Raw genomic sequence first — 22,907 nt, forward strand, 5'->3', positions numbered from 1 at the left:
ATGAAAATTCAGAATTAGCTCCAGTTTGGTATCATTTTAGGTAATTTAAATGTAATATAAACTGGAAGACATGAAGTAAAATCTGATCCTGTAGTCATCTTAGTTGCTTTTCTGAAGCCACTGTCATATATGCAACGTTGCACAGAATTTTGTTATGATGTTTTGTTACTTGATGAGAAAAAGCACAAGTGTGCCTAAAAAGTAATTTCTGCCTTCTTTCTAGCAGTGTTGTTAGAAAATTGTTTGCTAGACATGGGAGTTATAAAATTTGTGTTCAAGGAGCATGTTTTTTAAATAAAATAATAATTCTTGTTTTAAATTATTTGCTTTCTCTTTCCTCTGTTGCTTTTGCCTTTCGTGATCGAAGTCTAGGAGAGTAAGTCAATGTTTTAATGAACTTTTGGGGATTTTTTTTTTCTGATGTGCTTATAAAAAGTTAATCCATTTCACTTAATTGTTTCACTAGATCAGGCCAAAAGTTATTTCAGTTGACTTCATTCACTAAAACTCATCAATTGTATACATATTTTAAATTGGATAAAAAAAATAGTGATTAATAGCATTTGGTTTTGTTTGTTTATATATCTCTATTTCTGTATATGTGCATGCTATATTCTGGGTTTTTTTCTTTTTGAGATTTTATCTTAGATTTTAATCTCTGATTCTAAGATTATTCAGTATTAATTTTCTATATTTTTAAAAGTCATTATTTTGTGATTATATTTGCATCCATACTATACTTCAAACACCTAACAAAGTAATTCAGTCTTGAACACGCAGTTAGTTCAAGATCACGTGATGTAAAAGCAAGCTCTCCTATGGATGTAAAACATGCATTAGGAGATCTCTTTTTTTTTTAATCTTTATTAATTTGTGAAGTTGTGGTAGAGAAGAGAAATAAAGTTAAATAGGCTTAAGGGCTAGGAAAACTTTCTGTGCATGTCAGGAAACGTTAATGGTGTTTCCCCCTTTTTCAGGATTCACAGAGCAGGCAAGGAGGATATAGCATGCATCAGCTTCAGGGGAATAAGGAATATGGCAGTGAGAAGAAAGGTTATCTTTTAAAGAAGAGTGATGGGTATGTTCTTAGAGCACATAATACATAGGGAGAAATGTTACTCTGTTCATGCACTGATTTTTATTGTTTTGTACTGTGAGTGGGTAAGGCACATTCTCCTAATGCATGTGCCACAAGTAATGAGGAATTTTCACGGTTCAAATCTGAACACAGGTCTGAATTTAATTTAGTAAATATAAAAAGCATCACACGTTCTATTAAAAAGCATATTAAAAAGACAGCTATTATCTTTATAAGTCTCTAAAAGGTGATTAAGACCTGTCATAAGTCTTCAAGTTACTTTTGGTGAGGCCTTTAATAAAGTTTTGTCTGCATCTGTTTGTTTCTCAAGGCTAATCTTCTCAAAATGTTAATGGGATTAACGTATTTTGAAATCATGTCTAGTTACTGAATTTTTTGTTGTTGATGTTCTTCTGTAGGTTAAGGAAAGTATGGCAAAGAAGAAAGTGCACTGTTAAAAATGGAATTCTTACCATATCACATGCAACGGTAAGTTATTTTTATACCTTTTTATTAAAGTAACAATTTAACATTATCCTTTCCCGGTGAATCTGTTGGTGTTAATCCACTATTACAAAAAAGATGACAATTCTGCTTCTGACTGTTGAAGTTCTGTGGATTATCAGAAGTTGGAGACTGACTTCTGGCAATAACACTATACTTGTTGCTCTGTTAAAATTTTTCCTAGTTGCTTGCTGCTGACCACTAGTGGGAACAGGGCTTCAGGTTAAATGTTCTTACCGTACCTTTGGGATGTGGAGTGTGATTCATCTGAATAGAATGAAGGGTCTACAGTGTAGCTGTCTGCATCAGAGCAAGATCCTGTAGGCTCCTCGCTCAGCCCCTGGAGAGCTGGTCAACGTAGTCAAAGGAGTCTGGGTAGATTTGGTCAACTATCTTGTTATAAACTCAAATTCTGGCTGTTGACACTACTGGAAGACTGGCTTATACATAGATGTCTGTATTACAGATGTTTTATTCCTACATGGGGTGTTAACTATTTAAAATATTCATTTTGTAAAAAACTTAAAATCGTTCAACTAATCAGAGTAAGAAAATCAGAATAAAAGCTGGTTGGAAATTATTTTCAAAACTTCTTGTGGTCTGTATGAAGTGAATCCTTCTTTAGCCTTCTAAAATTTTTCTTCATTTTTTTTCCCACTGCTATAGCTTATGGCAGTTGATTTAATACTTAAATGTATTTACCAGTAGTTTGATAAGAAAATGTCAAATATATTGAACAGACTTTTCAATGAATGCTTCAAATGGGTTTGCTCATAAGCGTTGTCATGGTATATCAGTGAAGCATGTAATTTGGAAACTCAGGAAGTGTTTGATATTAGATGTTATTGATAGCGCCTGACAGATGAGTGAGTGTGTTAATATTTTGAGTACTTTCAACTAAAGGTGTGACATTTTGGGAAGTTTTGAACATACTGTGTTCTGGGAATCAGGCATATGTCTGAAGTATCTTCCTGGGAATGCAAAATCATGAGGAAGCAGCATATCATCATGGTGGAGCCAGTCCTAACACTGTCTTGTGGCAGCACAACACAACCTTGTTGTCAAGAAGAGTAACTCCTATTACTCTTGGTAAAAGAGATAGTCCCATTTCATCACCCTTCTTTCCCCCTCGCCCCAAATTCCACTGATGGCCATGAGTATCAGTGTCTAAAATTAACTACCTGACTTAAACAAATTAAAGGTAAGTTACTACATTTTGTACTGGAGGTTGGTTCTTTTTAATGGCTAGGAAGATATCCTCACCTCCTTTGAGGATTCACTTACTCAAACTACTTACGATTAGTTAGTAATACCTAGGCTAGTAATGGTTCAGTTATCACAATTTCTTTTAAAAAAATAATAAAAAAAAAATCATGTATTGTCAAGCTCAGGATTTGCCAATTTAGAATTCTTTTGATTACACTATCGATTGTAGTTTTCCTTTTCTTGTATATAGCTGTGTAAAAGCAATCTGTTTGCTCTTTTCTGTTGCAGTGCCGAGGGGAAAGTAATTTTCTTGTTTTCAATGATGAAAAGCTCAGATCATGACAGTGTGTTTGACACTAAACTTTGAAAACTGAGACTCCAATCGCATATTTACTCCTTCAAGGGGTTGCTCCTTAAGTGTTAAAAATATCATGTTTATAAGCTTGTTCTGACAAACATTTCACAATGTGGGAAATGCTTCTGAAAATTTTTTTTTTCTGGTTTTGCGTTATTTTGATTGTAACACAAGCAACTTCCAAAACTTGGTTAAGAAGTATTAGGAGAAGGACTTGAGGGTGCTGGTGGACGAAAAACTCAACATGAGCAGGCAATGTGCGCTTGCAGCCCGGAGACCCAACCGCATCCTGGGCTGCATTAAAAGAAGCGTGGCCAGCAGATCGAGGGAGGTGATTCTGCCCCTCTTCTCTGCTTGGGTGAGACCCCACCTGGAGTACTGCATCCAGCTGTGGAGCCCTCAGAACAGGAAGGGCATGGACCAGTTGGAGCGGGTCCAGCGGAGGGCCACGAAGATGATCAGAGGGCTGGAGCACCTCTCCTGTGAGGACAGGCTGAGAGAGTTGAGGTTGTTCAGCCTGGAGAAGAGAAGGCTCCGAGGAGACCTCACAGCAGCCTTCCAGTACCTAAAAAGGGGCCTAGAGGAAGGATGGGGAGGGACTCTCTATCAGGGAGTGTAATGATAGGACATGTGGTAATGGCCTCAAGTTGAGAGAGGGTAGATTTAGATTGGATATCAGGAAGAAATTCTTTACTGTGAGGATGGTGAGGCACTGGCACAGGTTGCCCAGGGAAGTTGTGGATGCCCCATCCCTGGGGGTGTTCAAGGCCAGGCTGGATGGGGCTTTGAGCTGCCTGGTCTAGTGGGAGGTGTCCCTGCCCATGGCAGGGGGGTTGGAACTAGGTGATCTTTAGGGTCCCTTCCAACCTGAACCATTCTGTGATTTACTGATAACTGACATCTCAAGTTCGGTTTATACCTGCCAGATATCCTAACTTTAATTCAGTATCTCTAGTTTCTGATAAACATGTATAAACCCCAAAATACTTTAAAGGTGTACTTAGTTATCATCAAATCAACATAGAATAGTTTAGGTTGGAAGGGACCTTTAAAGGGCATCTAGTCCCACTTCCCTGCAATGAGCAGGGACATCTTCCACTAGATCAGGTTGCTCAGACCCCGTCCAACCTGGCCTTGAATGTTTCCAGGGATGGGGCATCTACTACCTCTCTGGACAACCTGGACCAGTGTTTAACCACCCTCCTTGTAAAAAACTAATGTATCTATATCTAATCTAAATCTACCCTCTTTCAGTGTAAAGCCGTTACTCCTTGTCCTATCGCAGCAGGCCCTGCTATAAAGTTTGTCCCCATCTTTCCTGTTACCGTCTTAAGTAACCTAATTACAGCAGAGAATATTAGTAGATGTAGAAGTTCTGAAACTCCAGATCTCCAGCTTCCCAATTCACTTTTAAATTTTTAGCGTTATATCTTTCATTTATTTAAAATGGGAGGAGAATCGGAATATGGGCATGCTGTAATGAAAAATTGCATAATAGATTTACCTTTGCTTATGAAATACAGCAAAAAAAACTTCAGTATTAGCATATTCTAAATTAAGGTTTGTTCCTTTATTTCCTTTCAAATAGTCAGGAAGGCTTGCCGTGAAAATTTTAATTTTGTTTAAATTTAGTTTAGATTTAGCAATCTGTCCATTCTGACAGACCAAATCAAAGTCATGCTGGTCTCAAGCATTTTGAAGGTGTACATGTATGCATGTCCCCACTTTAAGTTAACATCATATGTGCCCACTCCCCAAAAAGGAAAAATAATCCTAAATCAAGACATTTTTAAAGTAAAATAAATTTTCTTTTTAGTCCAACAGGCAACCAGCTAAACTGAATTTACTGACCTGCCAGGTGAAGCCAAATGCTGAAGATAAGAAGTCTTTTGATCTAATATCACGTATGTAGCAACTTCAGTACCGTCGTGCATTATGTGTGATTTCTAAAAATGTCATTACAGGATACTTTGAGTAAAAATGAGGCTACAGTTCAAAATGCAGATCTATAGCCAGATACATGCAGCACCTCATGCGTGTTCAGAACTCTAGTTTTGACGAGAGGTTATCAGACAAATGAATTTAGAACCTTTTTTTTTTGTGTGTGTGTGACATAAATACTGTTCATTTGTGACAAACCATGAAATGCAGCATATGTGCTGTTCTAAGTTCAGAGAGATGTTTACCAGCTTAGTGGAACATGCATAAGCTGATACAGGATATCACCAGCAAATGAAAAACACCTTTAGACTTATCTTGTTTTTCCTTCGGTGTTTGTTCTGCTTTTTGAGTGCTATTTGGGGGGGGCTGAATGTGACTTGTTTTCTCAGCATTAAAGCTTCTGAGATTTCCCTTCTTTCCATTTTGGTCTTGTATGGCAGGTATTTGTATCCAGTCTGATTTTTAAAACCACTTTTGAAGTCTATGAGCCAACTTACTGTGTTCAGTGTTTACATATATAGAATTAAACAACAAACATTTCCAATATTCTGTATTTACAAGGACAGTCTATGAAACCTTTGAATGTGACAGATAACACCCAGTTTGTATCTCATCCATTTGTTAGTAAAAAGAAGTTTCTTAACCCAAATGGAGGGAAAAGTGTATAATAGGAACAAATTTATTTTGCCCTTTTCCGCTACTTATGTTTCAGATTTAACTTCAAAAGGGCAACATTTCATTTATATGCTTATTTTTCTTTAATGTTCCTAAACATACAGCTTTTGAAATACAGACATTTGATGTAAATCAAAATTCACAATTTCATCTTTGTCTGGTTTTTTAGAATTTTTTTCTATAGCTATGAATAAAGTATTAATGTTGCTGGCTAAAAGCAATTGTTCTTAAAAGCTTTAGTTGTCAAATAGGTTTTAGTAACAAATATATTGATATTTTAAAATTTATGATGTGCCAAATGAAAAGATGTATTTATTTATTTCAGATAACAGAACATACCACTTTCAAGCAGAAGATGAACAGGAATACGTAGCGTAAGAATGTTTACATTTTTTCAAGTTTATTTTGCCAATAGTGGTGATAAAAATCACACGTAACAATGGAAACAGTTTTCTCAGTTAATGCAGAAGTAGTACCTACTGTCCATTTTTTTTGCAGTTGTGAATCTCTAGATGTAGACTATTTTCTGTCACATCCCAGGGCTCTTTGAAAACCTTGTAACATTAAAAACAAAACAAAAATCCCAGCCCAACCAACCAAAACCCCATTTAGATTGTGTGCCCTGCTGCCCATGGTTCGTGTGCAGTTGCTTGGCATGATATAGTAGATCAGGTTATGAGGGTTCAAATGAAATGTTTTTAAATTCTTCTTAGCTCTTCTATGTCAACCCTCTTTTGTAGTTACTTCTTTTCCTCCTGATCCTACCTTTTCCTTTAAGCTAAAAATAATAAATAGATAAAAGATCTCAATATAACACACAGAAACTATTTACAGGTAATACATCTTTTCTACTGTAGGCCTAGAAACAAACAGCAAAGCATATCTCTCAGATTTGTGCACTTCAAAATCCCGTAACTTGCTTCATTACTTCCCATGTTTCCAACCAGATAATTTCCTTTAAAACAATCTTTCCTCCTGCAATGTCAAGAACTACTTCTTGTCCTGAGAACCATGTACCTCTCTTTTTCCTCCTGAATGTTGTTCTTGGTGTCATCAAACACGTATTGTGCAATCCAGTGCTCATCACCTGACAATTTTAAGAATAAAGTTGCTAATGAAGAGGGCAGCAACCCTGATCCTTCCAGGGTGCCTCATTCTTCAGGACCGTTGTGCTCTTTTGTTACATGTCTGTGTTCTAATGGAAGACTGTGTTGCTCCATGTGTAGTTTAAAGGTACAGGGAATGTTTGTAGGGTATTTTTAGTTGTTTGGTGGTGTTGGGAGGCAACGGCATTGACAGCTCCACATTGGGAGGCATGGGTGAAATGAGAAGGCTGGAGAATTCCTTGTCATGCAGCTATTGCCTTCCAGAGTCTCCCACAGCTTAATGTTGGCCCTTAGAGGGCAAAGCTGACTTGCTAGTCATGCTTATTGTATTCATTCTGGAACGTAATTATTTCAGTAATTTTCTCAATCAAGAAGAAAAAACTGTTATTTCTGATCAGTAATGTGCTTGATGAGTCATAAGTTTTTGTGTCTCTGCCATAAATTAGTTTTTACGATATTTGTTGGTTTAAAAGGTGATGTTTTGTTGGGTTTTTTTTGCCTTAATGCATGAGGAAGGTAGGGAGAGAATACATTATTAACATACTTCTTCGTATTGGCAGGTCAATAAATTTGATTTATCAGCCTGCCTGTTGGACTGATTTGAAATTCCAGGCTGATCTTGTTTCCCATTACAAGCGTAATTCCTATTTGTTTGCCACTGAAGTCTGCTTTATCACTTTAAAGTCTAGCGGCTGAGAAAATGACTTGTACTGGAATACAGAATCATAGAATATCTCAAGATGGAAGGGACCCATAAGGATCGTTGAGTCCAACTCCCTGCTCCTCACAGGACTATCTAAAACTAAACCATAAGACTTAGAGAGTCATCCAGCTGCTTCTTGAACTCTGACAGGCTTGGTGCCATGACCACATCCATGGAGAGGCTGTTCCAGTGATCAGCCACCCTCAGTGAAGAACCTTTTTCTAATATCCCATCTGAACTTGCCCTGACGCAGATTCATTCCATTCCCTCATGTCCTATCGCTGGTCACCAGAGAGAGGAGATCAGCACCTCCCCCTCCGCTGCCCCCCTTGAGGAAGGTGTAGGCTGCCATGAGGTCACCCCTCAGCCTTCTCTTCTCCACGCTGAACAAGCCAAGTGACCTCAGACACTCCTTTTAAGTCTTGCCCTCGAGGCCTTTCACCATCTTGGTCTCCCTCCTCTGGACACGCTGTAATAGTTTGTTGTCCTTATATTGAGGCACCCAAAACTGCAGACCGTACTTGAGGTGGGACCGCACCAGTGGAGTGTAGTAGTTTTTTGGTTTTGCAAGTTTAAAAAGCTTTGTTTAGCTAAAGAGACCTTAGTTGCATCCAAGTGTTGGAATACACACAGACAAACTAAGAGAACCTAAGTGTATTTTGCCTGTATTGGCATTGTAAGCAACCAACAAAAAAGGCATTATAATGCTTGCTGCTCGAGACAAGTGTTCCGTTTCAGAAAATTACTTAAGTGACCCAAGTAATGGTATGTAGTTTGAGATGCACACAGTCTCTTTTTTTCCTTAGGACAATTTCTGTAATACCTTTAGTTAAGTTTATCAACCAGAATGACTTAATATGTTGATGAAAAGCTACAATATAACCAAATGTTCTGTTTTTCTTGTGCAGCCACTGAGTAGGTCCTAAGCAGCCTTATTATCTAAGGTGTCTTGTGAACAGCACCCTTTGACTTACAACCTTGTTGATTTAAGAGCATTCAGCAGGAACTACATGATGTAGCTCCTCAGCTAGAGTTGTCATCCTCTTATTCCAGTTTCCACTTGACTTACATATGTGTGCTTCTCTCTTGACCCTTTCTTTTCCACCTTGTGTGTCATCCACCATTTTAGTGCTGCCTCTGTTCTGTCTTTTTTTTTCATTGTGTACCAATTGAAAAATAAATGCATAAATAGATTTTCAAATCACTTTTCTTTCAGAATCATAGAATTGTTAGGGTTGGAAGGGACCTTAAAAATCATCTAGTTCCAACCCCCCTGCCATGGGCAGGGACATCTCCCACTAGATCAGGTTGCTCAGAGCCCCATCCAGCCTGGCCTTAAAAACTTCCAGGGATGGGGCTTCCACCACTTCTCTGGGCAACCTGTTCCAGTGTCTCACCACCCTCATGGTGAAGAACTTCTTTCTGATGTCCAGTCTGAATCGTCCCATCTCTAGTTTTAATCCATTCCCTCTAGTCCTACCATTACCTGACATCCTAAAAAGTCCCTCACCAGCTTTCTTGTAGGCCCCCTTAAGGTACTGGTAGGCCACTATAAGGTCTCCTCGGAGCCTTCTTTTCTCCAGACTGAACGACCTCAACTCTCTCAGTCTGTCCTCATAGGAGAGGTGCTCCAGCCCTCTGATCATCCTCGTGGCCCTTCTCTAATCACATCTAAATAGAGAATAAAGCAAGATGCATTTCTGTACACTCTAGTTTAATTGACCTTGCATACATTTTCCTAGTGATCATTTTAAACTCCTTCCATAAATAGCTCCTCAAACTACTTAAAAATAAAAATAACTTAAAAGCAGATGGTTTAAAATACAAATCACTGAAGCCTACATTCTGTTACAGGTTTGTTAGTGCTTCCCCTCAAACATTTCCTTTAGTCCAGTGCATTTCTTGATTTTTATCTAGCCAGCTGTCTGTGACCTTTAATTACTGCTTGACTGTCCTTAAAATTCTCAGTGGATTATTAGTTTCTCTAGTAGATAAAGTGCAGTGTGTGCAGGGGTCAGGGGGAGGTTATAGATATCTTTATGTGTCTATCATAAGAAATGTAACCTCAGATCTCTAAAATAACCAGATTTATTTTTCTAGCATATATGAGAATAGGTGCTTTCTACTTTTTGATAATTGTGGATGGGGCCGAACATACTCCAAACATGACCTTTTTCTACCCTCTTTTTGAAGGTCAAAAGTATATCCACTTCTGTAGGAAATGCCTGGATTATAAACAAAGCTAGATTGAGAAATTTTGCTTTGAAGACACACGCATCTAACTTCAGTCTAGTGTTCAGCAGCAGTCTTCAGGCATTTTTTAATTTTGGAAGACTGATCTGGAAGGTCTTGATGCTCTCTGTTGCTTCTTCCGTATAAAAAAGTTGTTTCAGAATATTTGAAAAATATGTCACTATTCTTGTTCTATTTATGCATTTACCTGGTAACAACAATGTTGCAATAGCAATTGTCAGAAAAGACAGAGATAATTTTTATTGAAAAATAGGAAAAACCGCTATTAGACTGGTTGTTATTTTTGGGGAGGAGGCTTTTATTGGCTTAGACATACTGAAGAAAAATAAGAGGAATCTGAGTGAGAGTCTGGTCCACCCAAGATTAATGAATACTTCTGCTTCCTTCATTGGATCCAGAAGTCACCCATGATGCCAGATTTTTTTTTAGTGTCATTTCTTCAAAACTGGGAATCTCCAGCAAACAAAATCCCTTAAAGGGTCATTCGAAACTGCCAAGATCCAAAAAAAAAAAAAAAAAAAAAAGTGTAGTGGAAGACTGGACAGCCTGTCTCGTTGTATTAGACGGAAGACAAAGCAATTCTCTAAGACTTAAGTAATTTTTACATTATTTGAAAGAACACTGCAAAGTATTACTAGAAGCTTTTTGACTAGTTAGCTTGACACTGGTGGTATTGTGAAATAAATATATATTAAAAAAAAAAAAGGAAGGAAAAAAAAGACTAGTGCAGATCAGGAAAAAAGGGAAGAACAGCAGTCATAAGACAGTTTTTATAAACTGTTGACACTGCGTTAATATACCATATTTACTGATTTGACTTGCTTATTTCTGAGCGTGCAGCATGCGAGGAAGGTCTGGTGACCTGCTGGGGACTTCTTGTATAAATAGCACCAGTCATTAAGACTGTGTCTGTTATTGCGCTTGTGATAAATGGCCCTCGGTGCTGGTGTCTGGGAAGAGCCGTCGCTGTGGTGCCTCTCGCTCCGACTGTCTCGCAGGCGACACCAGTGACACGCAGCCTTGGACAGTGGGTTCCCTCTAGCTGAGGAAACACAATCCAAATAAATTTCTGCTCTTACAGTTTATAAACTTATAATATGGAAATCTGTATCAAACTAACAGCTGGCTCAGTCATGTCATGTTTATTTTAAGTGCATCTAATAATTTTTTTTAATTGTTACTGCATAGTTGAGTTTTATTCAAATTCTGCCTTTTTAACAAACTAATCAAATTGTAACCCTGAAAGAAATTGTCAACAAATGTCAGAATAAATGTTGTCTGTCTGAGATTATTTTAGTCTGAGCGTTTAACACAACATTACTATAATATTAGAAGCAATACACTGCCACCACTTATTTTTTTTTAATAACATTGGATTTCATCAGAAAAATTGCAGAAGAATGCCATCTAGTGTGGGTTCTTATATTGTATCCTCTAACTAGAGGGAGATATTAATGTAAATATATTGCTTTCAGCATGTAAACTACGGAGCAGATTTGTTTTCAGATCTTTCAATTTCTCTTTCATTTTTAAAGTTGATTTTTTCAATAATTTTTTAACTTCTTTTAAGTTATTTTTGTAAGTTCTCAAATTATTCTGTGCCCATAAAAATTTAAAAAAATACGTGTATGAATAGATGTATGAATAATGTACAGTTCCCATGTACCAATTCAGGCTCTGAATCTGTATTGCCAGACTATATACATCATTTTCCCTCTGACGTCCTTTAAAGTTTATCTTTGCAATATTATTCCAGTGAGAAATGGTGAATTTCAATCTGAAGTTCTATTAGTTTGCTTAGATGACCGTAGCCATTTTAGCACGTTTCAGAAGATTGTTGACTGCAGACAATTGTAATGCTGTAAATGGGAAATGGATTGAGGACACCGCAAATTTAAGATATTTCTACATAAAAAAACATGTATTTGCAGTAGATCTAAAAACATCTAAAGTCACTAGAGCTGGGAGGATTAGTTTTTTTTCAGCTTGCTGTGTTTGTAAGTTAGGCAACACTGCATCTGCAATATGCCTGTCCTTAGTAGAACCGCTTTCCCCTCTTCGCTTCCACCTGTAGGGCAGCAGCCACTGAGAGGGGTTTTTTGTTTGTTTTTAATTAAAACATTACTGTGTAAACAAAAACTTGCAGAGTTGGGGGAGGGGGGAGGAAGAGGAACTAGTGCCTGAAATATCATTAGAGTCTTGATTTGTTGCAGTCAACATTTGCTCTTAAATTTTTATGTTGGCTATCAATATTGTTACTCTCCTGTCATCTTCTCTTCCTTTTCCCATTTGTTGCCATGGCAATTTTCATTAATTTGGATGTTACAGTCTGATTAGTGCACCGAGACCTGCATTTTGAAAGGCAACTAGACCTCAACACACTCAAAAATGTGCTTCCTGTCTCTTCTATGAAGAGTGATATGCACATTGGAGAAAGTAGTTGTTATAATTTTCTCCTGTAATAATGGGACAGACTTCAGGAAGATCTTGGGCACCTACTTTTAAAGCAGTTAAATTTACAGGAGCTTAATTGCACCCTTTCTCTTCCACAGCTTTTGCTTTTTTGAGGAACTGGAAAACTCTACTGCTTTGACTTTAAAATTGTTTCACCAAAGGGACATTAGAATTAAAACTTTTTTCTCTTTGTCTTTTCTCATTCTTACTTTCCGTTTCTCAATTCTTTCCTTTCTGTCTCTCGTGTTTTCCCCCCTCAGTCTCTCCCACAATATTCCCTGTATTCCCACTAATATTTTGTTCCTGGCAAGCTTTCTACGGTTTATAGATTAACTTGTATTTGCAAATGCAGATCTTCATGAAGGTCTTTATCTTGTGCTAGATGGATATCAGTATTGACTAACAGCAAAGAAGAAGCATTAAATATGGCATTCCGTGGAGAGCAGAGCACAGGGGAGAACAGTTTAGAGGATCTGACAAAAGCCATTATTGATGACATACAGAGATTACCCGGAAATGAAGTCTGTTGTGATTGTGGCTCACCAGGTATCTCAATTTGTTCATGTCATCAACTTCTTGTTGGGAGCAAAGTAATATCTTTAAAGCATTGTTTGTAGAGTGCAAACTAATTTTCTAAGTGATGTGTTGGTCAGTCTTCAACCTGTTTTTAAAAGAACAAATGTGACTTTCATACGTTAGTTCCATTTAATTCACTAAAATATTTTTGTGTGTTGTCTGTGCTTACTTCCAGCAGTTCAAGCCCCTCTGGAGTTTGAACTGTTCTTGTTGCACTGTCTCTAGATGCTTGTTGCACTTGAATGGAAGTTGCTTGGCATCACTGATCCTGTGCATGCTACTAAGTAGAAGTGAGTAATGCTTAGACAATGGTTGTGGAAAAATTGACCTGGCCAGGATCTTATTCTGAGGTTTTATCTTGGCATGAGACTACTGGAATTGCAGTACGAAAACCATCCAGAGGCGGAATAAGTAGTCTTGTGCAAAGAATGAGACCCAGAGTTGGAATCCTATCAGGTTATATCCTCAGAAGTAAAGCGTTACAGGTCAGTTGTATGTCTCTTAGAGCTTGACAAGAGTCAACTTGTCATAGAGCTACTGAATCGATGTGGTAGGTGGCAGCACTTACAGCTTCCACAGCTAAAGAGACACTTGAAGAAGGTGATAGTCATTTGGAACTGAGTATAGACAGTGTGTGTCTTGAAGATGCTTGCTGATGTGGAATTGATCCAAATAAGAAATACCTAGATGAAAAATACAAAGTGGAATATAATTATGTCAAATCCTGGAATTGGTTCATTCAATTCTTTCATCATGTAAGGCTACAAAAACTTCGGATTACGGTTTCATTCCTCTTTTAATTTATAGTGAAGTTTTAAGCTTCACTTCTGCATTCCAGCTTGCTGCTTTAAAACTGTTGATTTAATGCTTTATCAGTTACTATTTGAGATCAAGGAAGAGATTAATTTGAAGACATGGATGGACACAAAATATGTCTAGAGCTTTTTCTTTTCCTTAAGAACTGGTCTTGCTTCTTATGTAGCATTCATATTATAAGATCTATTCTAATATTACGTCCAGATCTCCTCTACAACAGCAATTTTTATATTTTTTTTTTTGCTGTACTAGCCAGTGTTCCTTAAATTTTCTACAACGTATCACTGTTTTACATATTGGAAAATGCTATGATTAATCTTCTATGAAGAAAGACTACTTAACGTTTACAAAGTAAATATTAAAACTTCAGAAGTTGCCAACAGTGGAATTCAGGAGATCTGTTCCTTTTAAAAACAGGAAACAAAAGCCTTACCTTCTTTCTACAGGAAACAAATCCTGAATGTATTCAAATATGGTCGTTCAATATGGATTTATAAGTCTAAATTCAGTGCCTTTGGGACTGTCCCTAAATCTGAAAGACTTAATTCCGTTGTGGTAAAATTTGCACTGCAGTTTGGAGAAAAGTATGAAATATTCTTAAGTTTGTTAAAATATTAAATGAAGAATCATTTCAGAATACATTGGGATTTCTTACCACCATTGAAAACTCTTTCTTGGACTTTGATTAAATATTTTGTTTTTCAATTCTACAGATCCAACATGGCTATCAACTAATTTGGGCATTTTAACCTGCATTGAGTGTTCTGGAATACACAGAGAAATGGGTGTCCATATTTCTCGAATCCAGTCTTTGGAATTAGACAAATTAGGAACGTCTGAACTCTTGGTAAGTTTCTTTAATTTGGATTTATTTTTTTTTCTTAGTCAAAAGTTGACCTGTATATAGGAAACATTCAGGTGTATAATTTACAGTTAATTGTTTTCAAGGTATGGGTTTTGCAGAATTTCTTCTTCATATTTTTGTATGTATCTTAAGAGAGGGTTTTTACTATTACGTATTATTGATGCTTCTCAATCCTGAGGCTCTGCAGAATGAATACTTGTTGTGATTAGTGCTGTGAGAATGATCATTAGCTCATTAGTTGATCTTGACCCTAAATCAGGACAGTCTAAAATGACATGCAATTTTAAAAAATGAAAGCTAATTTAACTTGACAAGTGAGAATGATCATTGCTAATTTTGACAGAAGAGCGTTGGATGAATCTTTTAATTTGATGGAAGAAACCCTGTAAAGTTAAAGTCATGAAAGGAATCGGATGTGAGACTACTGGAAAAAAAAGGGGGAGGGAGAAAAAAATACAAAAAACCTCACCCCAGTTACAGGAGGGTTCTCTCCCCACCTGTTTGGCCTGTGAGAAGATGCTTGCTACAGAGATTTTGTATGGGAAAACGGAGAGAAAATAGAAGACAATTCTGGATTTGTGTATAGGTTTAACGTTAGCACTAGTACTCTTCTTGAAATCTTGTGTTGTTTGCAAAGTTACTATTCATTTAACTAAGTCATTTTACTAAGCATGACTTTCCAGTAGATCTGTTTCTTTCCAAAAGGAACTCCCTGATCAGCATAGTAGCACTGTGTCAATGTTCACACTGCGCGTTCCTCATTCTGCTTTTATATTGGAGGCAGATTGTCTTGAAATACAAATAATTAGCTGAGACTCTGAAGACTATTGTACAAGTTCTGGGATGATAGGATTCACACTTCAAAATATTTTTAATTGCTTTATATTTAAATATAGTCATCATGCTTTAATTTTGCAATCCCATGTGTTCCATCTTTTATGGATAGTGTGGAAAATGAACTTCAGTATTCCAGATTTTAGGTTGCTTTCAGACGCCAAAAACCCCCACCCTCATAAATATTTTTTTTCTTATTGCAGCTGGCCAAGAATGTAGGAAATACTAGTTTTAATGATATTATGGAGGGGAATTTACCTAGTCCTTCACCTAAACCCAGTCCATCAAGTGATATGTAAGTTTTGAATCTCTAAATGCTTTAACACTGAGTTTACTGTGGAATATATATGTGATGTAAAATGTAAAAGGTGTAAAAACATCTTTTAACCTACTATGCTGTCGTCTAGCTGACTCAGTATTTTTTCTTTTATCCTGCTTTTAACATATTTTTCATGCTTATCCTGTTTTTAACATGCAGATATGTTTCTATGAGAAATCCCATTTCAGGATTTGTTTTTTCTTTGGTCTTAGTCCCCAGAGTCAGAGTGATTTTCATATGTAACAAAAAGGCAGGATAAAATTGAATATGTACTTTATTTGTGGGCTTGTTTGCAAGACAGACATGCATTATAATAATAAATAACAGTCTTTATCAAACAGTTTTCTTCTTCCCTTCTCAGCTCCTGAGTTGGACAAGGTGATTTTGAATTTAAATCATTGACCCATTTTTCTAAAAATTTCTAAACCAAGATCTATTTTTGCACCCCACAGGACTGCACGTAAAGAATTTATCACTGCTAAATATGTGGATCATAAGTTCTCTAGGAAGACTTGTGCATCTGCAGCAGCTAAACTGAGTGAATTACTTGAGGCTGTCAAATCCAGGGATTTACTTGCACTAATTCAAGTCTATGCAGAGGGAGTAGAGCTAATGGAGCCACTGTTAGAGCCTGGACAGGTAAGATTATCAGGTAAACAAAGCAGAATATTTTAAATAATGTCTATTTGTAAAATATGCAGGGCTGCTACCTTAGATACTAAAACAAGAGAAATAACAGATGAAAGTGGTGGGTTTTTTCTTCCTTTCTTAAGTGTGGCATCCGTGTGGGAAGGGAAAAGAAGATTGTCCCCCATTGGCCTAAAGGAGTGTGAAATGCGATAGTAATATCATGCAACGTCCTAGAGGCAGAGCGTGTTGAAAAGCACCTGTTCTACAGGATTTTTTTTTAGGAAGAGGCCCAGAGAGAGAGGGCTTGACATGATAACCCGGGGTCACCTGCTATCACAGGCAGTATCGTACCTGCTTTTAAAGATGTTGCTGAAGGAACACATTACTGCCTGTATACAAGTCTCTGTTTACTCTATATGAAGAAAGAGTAAATCTGATGCCTTCACAGCTTCTGATGAAACGTTTACAGAAGTGCAGTTTCTTTCAACAGGAAGAGTACCTTTTGGGGGTTGGGTTTTTTGTTTTGTTTTTTTTTTTTTTTTTGGTATGATCACCAATTGAAATGTAGTTTGCAGTTAGGACATTTATAGCAGCATTCTGTAAGTTCTCTGGTGTTTAATGAAGTATTTTTTAAAAAGTTGTGACTTTAATTCTAACTGTAGGTACTGTAATATACCTTTTTTTTTTTAAATGCCCGTTATGATCAATAGGAGTTAATGAAATCTGGTTCTAGATTATTTTCTCATGCAACTTCTAAACTGGATTAAAGAGCATTTAGATTTTCATTTAAATGTGTTGATGCATATGTTATATGAATAAAAAATAAAGTATGATTCATTTTAAGTTCAACGAGAAGAAATCCGGTATTTGGGCATGAACAACCCCATGCACCAATATACGCTGGGAACCGAGCAGCTAGAAAGCAGGTTGGCAGAAGAAGACCTGGGGGTCCTGGTGGACACCAAGTTGAACATGAGCCAGCAGTGGGCCCTTGTGGCAAGGAAGGCCAATGGTATCGCAGGCTGCAGGGGGGGTCTGATATTATAAGCTTTGCAGAACTAAGGCACAAAAATCTAACTTCCGTTTCCATCTGTTTAGGAGCCAGGTGAAACAGCACTTCATTTAGCAGTCCGGACTGCTGACCAAACCTCTCTCCATCTGGTTGACTTCCTTGTACAAAACTGGTATGGATTGCTCGCTCATTTTTCATTAAATTATGCATGAAAATGCAGGTGTTCAAAGCTATCCTTGCAGTGATTTGGACAGTGTTTGCTCATTGCTTATAATCGTTCTCTGTAGACATCTTTCAAAAGAGCATAATTTAATACCTTTTAGTTGAGCTTTGTGCTCCTAATGAGTAGTGAGAGAGGGAGAAGTGTAGATTAAAAACATGGAAAGCAGTTATATTAAAAATAGGATGAAAGGAAAAACTGTGTAGAGCAAAAGAGAGCCTTAATTTAGAACACAGGGCAGTATGAAACAATGCAAGCAAATAGCTCAGGTAAAGGAGGGATGACAAGTAAATGGTCCAAATACAGGACACGTGCAAAGGAATCGTAAGAGTAGAAAACAAGGATCTTTCTCATAAAATTAGGAATAGAAGCTAGATTGACTTTGAAAAAGGTGTTCTGATAGTTAATAAACTGTATTAAAGCTATTGAGAGCATAATTTCTTAACTTTCAACATCTAGTTTATTGGCTGAGCTATTCTTTGTTGTCAAGAGATGTGTTCAGAGAAGTGAAAAACCTTAATGAAAACATCTTCTTAAAATAAATAATCAGGTGGTGTCATGGTACAACATTATTTTTTATATATTTCACAATATAGGTAATGATTAAATGAGATCAATTCCACTCCACTTCTATGGTATGCTATTAAGTGAAAGAAGCTGCAGTTGCTTGCTGTGTCAGATGGTGGGTTTTGCAGAACGTTGAGAGAGGAGGGTTGGGGAAACAGACACAGAAGACTCATCACAACTTGCTTGAGCTGGCAGAGGGAAGGGTAGAGGATTTTTTTAATTTTTTATTTTCCCTCAGCATAGCGAGTCATACTTGGTATTGAAATGCAGTCAGTGAATACTTATTTTTTTTCCTTCCCATCTCTAATAGTTAATGTGGCGTTGTATATACGGAGGGTTAGAGAGGAAGTTTGGTCTTCTGGTAACAGCACAGACTTGGAATCCATGTTCCTGACACCATCCCTTGAGCTATGTGGACTGTTTGTGTAACCTTCACGTAAACCTTATTCTGTCACTACTCCCTCGTGTTAAATGGAGTGCTGACTATTGTAGGAGTGTTATTAAAGTATAAAATAAAAAGCTACTAATATTTGCAAGCTGCTTGAGATCACAATTTGCAAAATGTTTTAGAAGCCCAAATTATTATCTTGAGTATTATTAAGGATTTTTTATGTTGGATTATTATTTAAAATTATTTTGTTTAGTTAGGAAGCTTCATAGTTTCTTCAGACAACTATCATCTTTCACATGCTTCTGTCTCCTGTCTGCATTTTTGTCTCAATCTCAGATTTAAGGGCATCTTTACAACCGTATGGGCTCTGCACTTGCTGCTGAGTATGAGCATTACTGAGTGGAAAAAAAGCTGTCATCTTCTGAGCTTTTCTTTTCATTTTTATAAATGTATTATATTGATCGTAATGTGGCAGTAACTTTTTCTGAGAAACCTTGTTTAAGAAATTGAAAGCTGAAGGAAGTACAGTTTTAAAAAGTCCTCTGAACCCGTTTGCATAGCTTGCCTTTCCCTAACTCAGTGTGTATCCATAACTTCTTATGACTCTTCTGTGCATCCTCACAGCCACCCTCTTCATAGTTCCTTGAATGCATAGGACTTATTAACCTATTCTAGGTGCATGAAAATAATTTTTCAGATATTTTTTTATTGGGCTAATTTAGCATGTTTGAAAAAGACATTCCAGAAAAGTGGCAGATGGAAAACAACTGCCATAACCTTAGAAAGCATTAAGTTTGAATCTTTGAGTTTCACTTTTTTTTTTTTTTTTGGATGAACATCTGTAGATGCTCAGTCCTTTTCAACCACAGCTTGGTAATTTCTAGTATGCTTGGAACTGTTCTTAATAGTCTTTGAAAGTAATGTTTAGTTTAAAAATATTTCTTTCTACTTCGCATTTGTCCAGTAAAGTAGTTATGCATTTATCATTTATAGGGATACTAGATCTGAAACGAACAGCACAGCATACTATACTTTCCTTGATTGTTTTTTCTTTTGTGTTTAGTGGAAACCTGGATAAGCAGACGGCATTGGGTAATACGGTTCTACACTACTGCAGTATGTATAATAAGCCTGAGTGTTTGAAATTGCTTTTGAGGGGGAAGCCAACTATTGATGTAGGTAAGTTCATTATTTAAAACTAGGACATAAAGATTTCCTAAAACTTCTTTCCATTTTTTTTAACCACTTTTGTGTCTCACTGTGTAAAGTAAACTTCTAAAAGGAAAAACAAAACTTTATTAGAAAGATCACAGAATCATAGGATCATCTGGGTTGGACAGGATCTTTAGGATCATCTAAACCATGTTGCTAAACACCACGTCTACACATCTTTTAAATACCTCCAGAGATGATGATTACACCACTTCCCTGGGCAGCCTGTTCCAATGTTTGATAACCCTTTCAGTGAAGAAGCTTTTCCTAATATCCAATCTAAACTTTCCCTGATGCAACTTGAGGCCATTTCCTTTTGTCACATCGCCTGTTACTCAGGAGAAGAGACCGACCCCCACCTGGCTACACCCTCCTTTCAGGTAGTTGTCTCACAGAATCATTGGAATTTTTCAGAGTTGGAAGGGACCTCTAGAGATCATCTAGTCCAACTCCCCTGCTAAAGCAGGATTGCCTAGAGCACATTACTCAGGACTGCATCCAGGAGAGTCTTGAAAGTCTCCAGAGAAGGGGACTCCACAACCTCCCTGGGCAGCCTGTTCCAGTGCTCTGTCACCCTCACCGTAAAGAAGTTTTTCGGTGTATTTGAACGGAACTTCCTATGTTCCATCTTGTGCCCGTTACCCCTCGTTCTGTTACTGGGAACCACTGAAAAGAGTCTGGCTCCATCCTCCTTAAACCCACCCTTTAGATACTTGCGAACATTAATAAGGTCTCCCCTCAGCCTTCTCTTCTCCAGGCTAAAGAGTCCCAGCTCTCTCAGCCTCTCCTCATAAGGGAGATGCTCCATTCCCTCAATCATCTTTGTTGCCCTACACTCTCTCCAGTAGTTCCCTGTCTCTCTTGAACTGGGGAGCCCAGAACTGGACGCGGTATTCCAGTTGTGGCCTCACCAGTGCAAAGTAGAGGGGGAGAATGACCTCCCTTAACCTGCTGGCCACACTCTTCCCTATGCAGCCCAGAATTCCGTTGTCTGACTTGGCGACAAGGGCACATTGCTCGCTCACGGGTAGTTTCCTGTCTACCAAGACCCCCAGATCCTTTTCTGCAGAGCTGCTTTCCAGCAGTTCCACCCCTAACCTATATTGGTGCCTGACATTCTTCCTCCCCAGGGGCAGGACCCTACACTTGTCCTTGTTGAAACTCATTAGGTTCTTCTCTGCTCAGCTCTCCAGCCTGTCCAGGTCACGCTGGATGGCAGCACAGCCCTCTTCGGTGTCAGCCACCCCTCCCAGTTTGGTATCATCAGTGAACTTGCCGAGTATACACTCTGTCCCCTTGTCCAGGTCATTGATGAATACATTAAACAATACTGGTCCAAGTAGTGACCCCTGGGGGACACCACTGGTTACAGGCCTCCAACTTTACCCTGCTCCATTAATCACAACCCTCTGAGTCCTGTCACGCAGCCAGCTCTCAATCCACCTCCCTGTCCCCTCATCTAGTCCACACTTCCTCAGTTTCCTAAGGAGGATGTTATGAGAGACAGTGTCAAGGTAGATGACATCTGCTGCTCTGCCCCCATCCAGCCAACCAGTTATAACATCATAGAAGGCTATGAGATTGGTCAAGCATGATTTACCCTTGGTAAATCCATGCTGACCACTTCCAGTAACTTCCTGCTCCTGAATGTGCTTGGATATGACATCCAGAACGAGTCGCTCCATTACCTTCCGAGGGATGGAGGTGAGACTAACTGATCTGTAGTTCCCTGGGTCCTCCTTCTTGCCCTTTTTGAAGACTGGAGTGATATTGGCCTTCCTGCAGTCCTCAGGCACTTCTCCTGTTCTCCATGACCTTTCAAAGATAATGGAGAGTGGCCAAGCAATAAATAACATCTGCCAGCTCTCTCAGCACTCGCGGGTGCATCTCATCAGGGCCCATGGACTTATGGATGTCCAGTTTGGCCAAGTGGTCTCTAACCTGATCTTCCTCTACTGGGGAAAACTCTTCCTCCCTCCAGACCTTCCCCCTTGCCTCCAGGGCCGGGGATTCATGAGGGACAGCTTTAGCAGTGAAGACTGAAGCAAAGAAGGCATTCAGTAGCTCTGCCTTCTCTGTGTCTTCCACCACTAGGGCGCCCATCTCATTTGTTAGTGGGCCTACGTTTTCCCTAATCTTCCTTTTTTCTACTGATATACTGAAAGAACCTCTTCTTGTTATCTTTAACCATGGTGGCCAAGATGAGTTCTGCTTGAGCTTTGGCCCTTCTAATTTTCACCCCGCATAGCTTCACTACATCTTGGTATTTTTCATAAGTAGCCAAGCCCCTTTTCCAAAGATCATAAACTTTCCTTTTTTTCCTGAGGTCCAGCCACAGCTCTCTATTTAGCCAGGCTGGCCTTCTTCCCTGTCTGCTTGTTTTTTGGGATTTGGAGATGGCCTTCTCCTGTGCTTTTAAGAGTTCCTCCTTGAAGTAAGACCAGCCCTCCTGGGCACCTTTGCCCTTCAGGACTGTCCCCCAAGGACCATGCTCCTAAGTAGGCCAAAGTTCACCCTTCGTAAATCTAAGGTGTCAGTTCTGCTGGCTCCCGACCTTGCTTCACCAAGAATGGAAAATTCTATCATTTCATGATCACTCTGCCCAAGACGACCTCCAATCTTTACATCCTCTACAAGACCTTCTCTGTTAACAAATAGCAGGTCCAGCAGGGCACTTTCCCTAGTTGGCTCCCTCACCAGCTGTGTTAGGAAGTCGTCTTCCACACACTCCAGGAACCTCCGGGGCTGTTCCCTCTCTGCTGTGTTATATTTCCAGCAGGCATCTGGGAAGCTGAAGTCCCCCACAAGACAAGGGTGAGTGATCGCGAGACCTCTGCCAGCTGCTTATAGAATATTTCATGGGCCTCTACATCCTGGTTGGGGGGGTCTATAACAAGCTCCCACCACGATGTCTGGCTTATTGGCCTTCCCCTTGATTCTTATCCATAAACACTCAACAATGTCGTCATGCACATTGTTAAGTTCTTGGCATTCAAAACTGCCCCTGACATAGAGGGCCACCCCACCACCCCTCCTTCCTTGCCTGTCCCTTCTGAAGAGTTGGTAGCCATCAATCACCACACTCTAGTTGTGCATGTCTTCCCACCGCGTTTCTGTGATGGCAACTATATCATAGTTTCCCTGATGTACAGTGGCCTCCAGCTCTTCTTGTTTGTTGCCCATGCAGCAT

General features: G+C 38.6%; 1 protein-coding gene across 4 annotated transcripts in view; it reads left to right on the plus strand.

The window, feature by feature from the left end:
* ASAP1 (ArfGAP with SH3 domain, ankyrin repeat and PH domain 1) overlaps positions 1 to 22,907 on the plus strand; it is a 162,605-nt gene that overhangs the window by 104,663 nt on the left and 35,035 nt on the right. For all 4 annotated transcript variants that reach the window (XM_054189847.1, XM_054189850.1, XM_054189848.1 and 1 more), the window contains 10 exons: positions 978 to 1,078; positions 1,498 to 1,567; positions 4,960 to 5,047; positions 6,085 to 6,133; positions 12,658 to 12,821; positions 14,381 to 14,514; positions 15,570 to 15,661; positions 16,138 to 16,324; positions 17,414 to 17,499; positions 19,569 to 19,684. In XM_054189847.1, the coding sequence (XP_054045822.1) occupies positions 978 to 1,078; positions 1,498 to 1,567; positions 4,960 to 5,047; positions 6,085 to 6,133; positions 12,658 to 12,821; positions 14,381 to 14,514; positions 15,570 to 15,661; positions 16,138 to 16,324; positions 17,414 to 17,499; positions 19,569 to 19,684 (1,087 nt within the window). The remainder of the gene's footprint in view (positions 1 to 977; positions 1,079 to 1,497; positions 1,568 to 4,959; positions 5,048 to 6,084; positions 6,134 to 12,657; positions 12,822 to 14,380; positions 14,515 to 15,569; positions 15,662 to 16,137; positions 16,325 to 17,413; positions 17,500 to 19,568; positions 19,685 to 22,907) is intronic.

Source organism: Rissa tridactyla, chromosome 2 (genome assembly GCF_028500815.1).
Source record: "Rissa tridactyla isolate bRisTri1 chromosome 2, bRisTri1.patW.cur.20221130, whole genome shotgun sequence".
In the NCBI taxonomy this organism is placed as follows: Eukaryota; Metazoa; Chordata; class Aves; order Charadriiformes; family Laridae; genus Rissa; species Rissa tridactyla.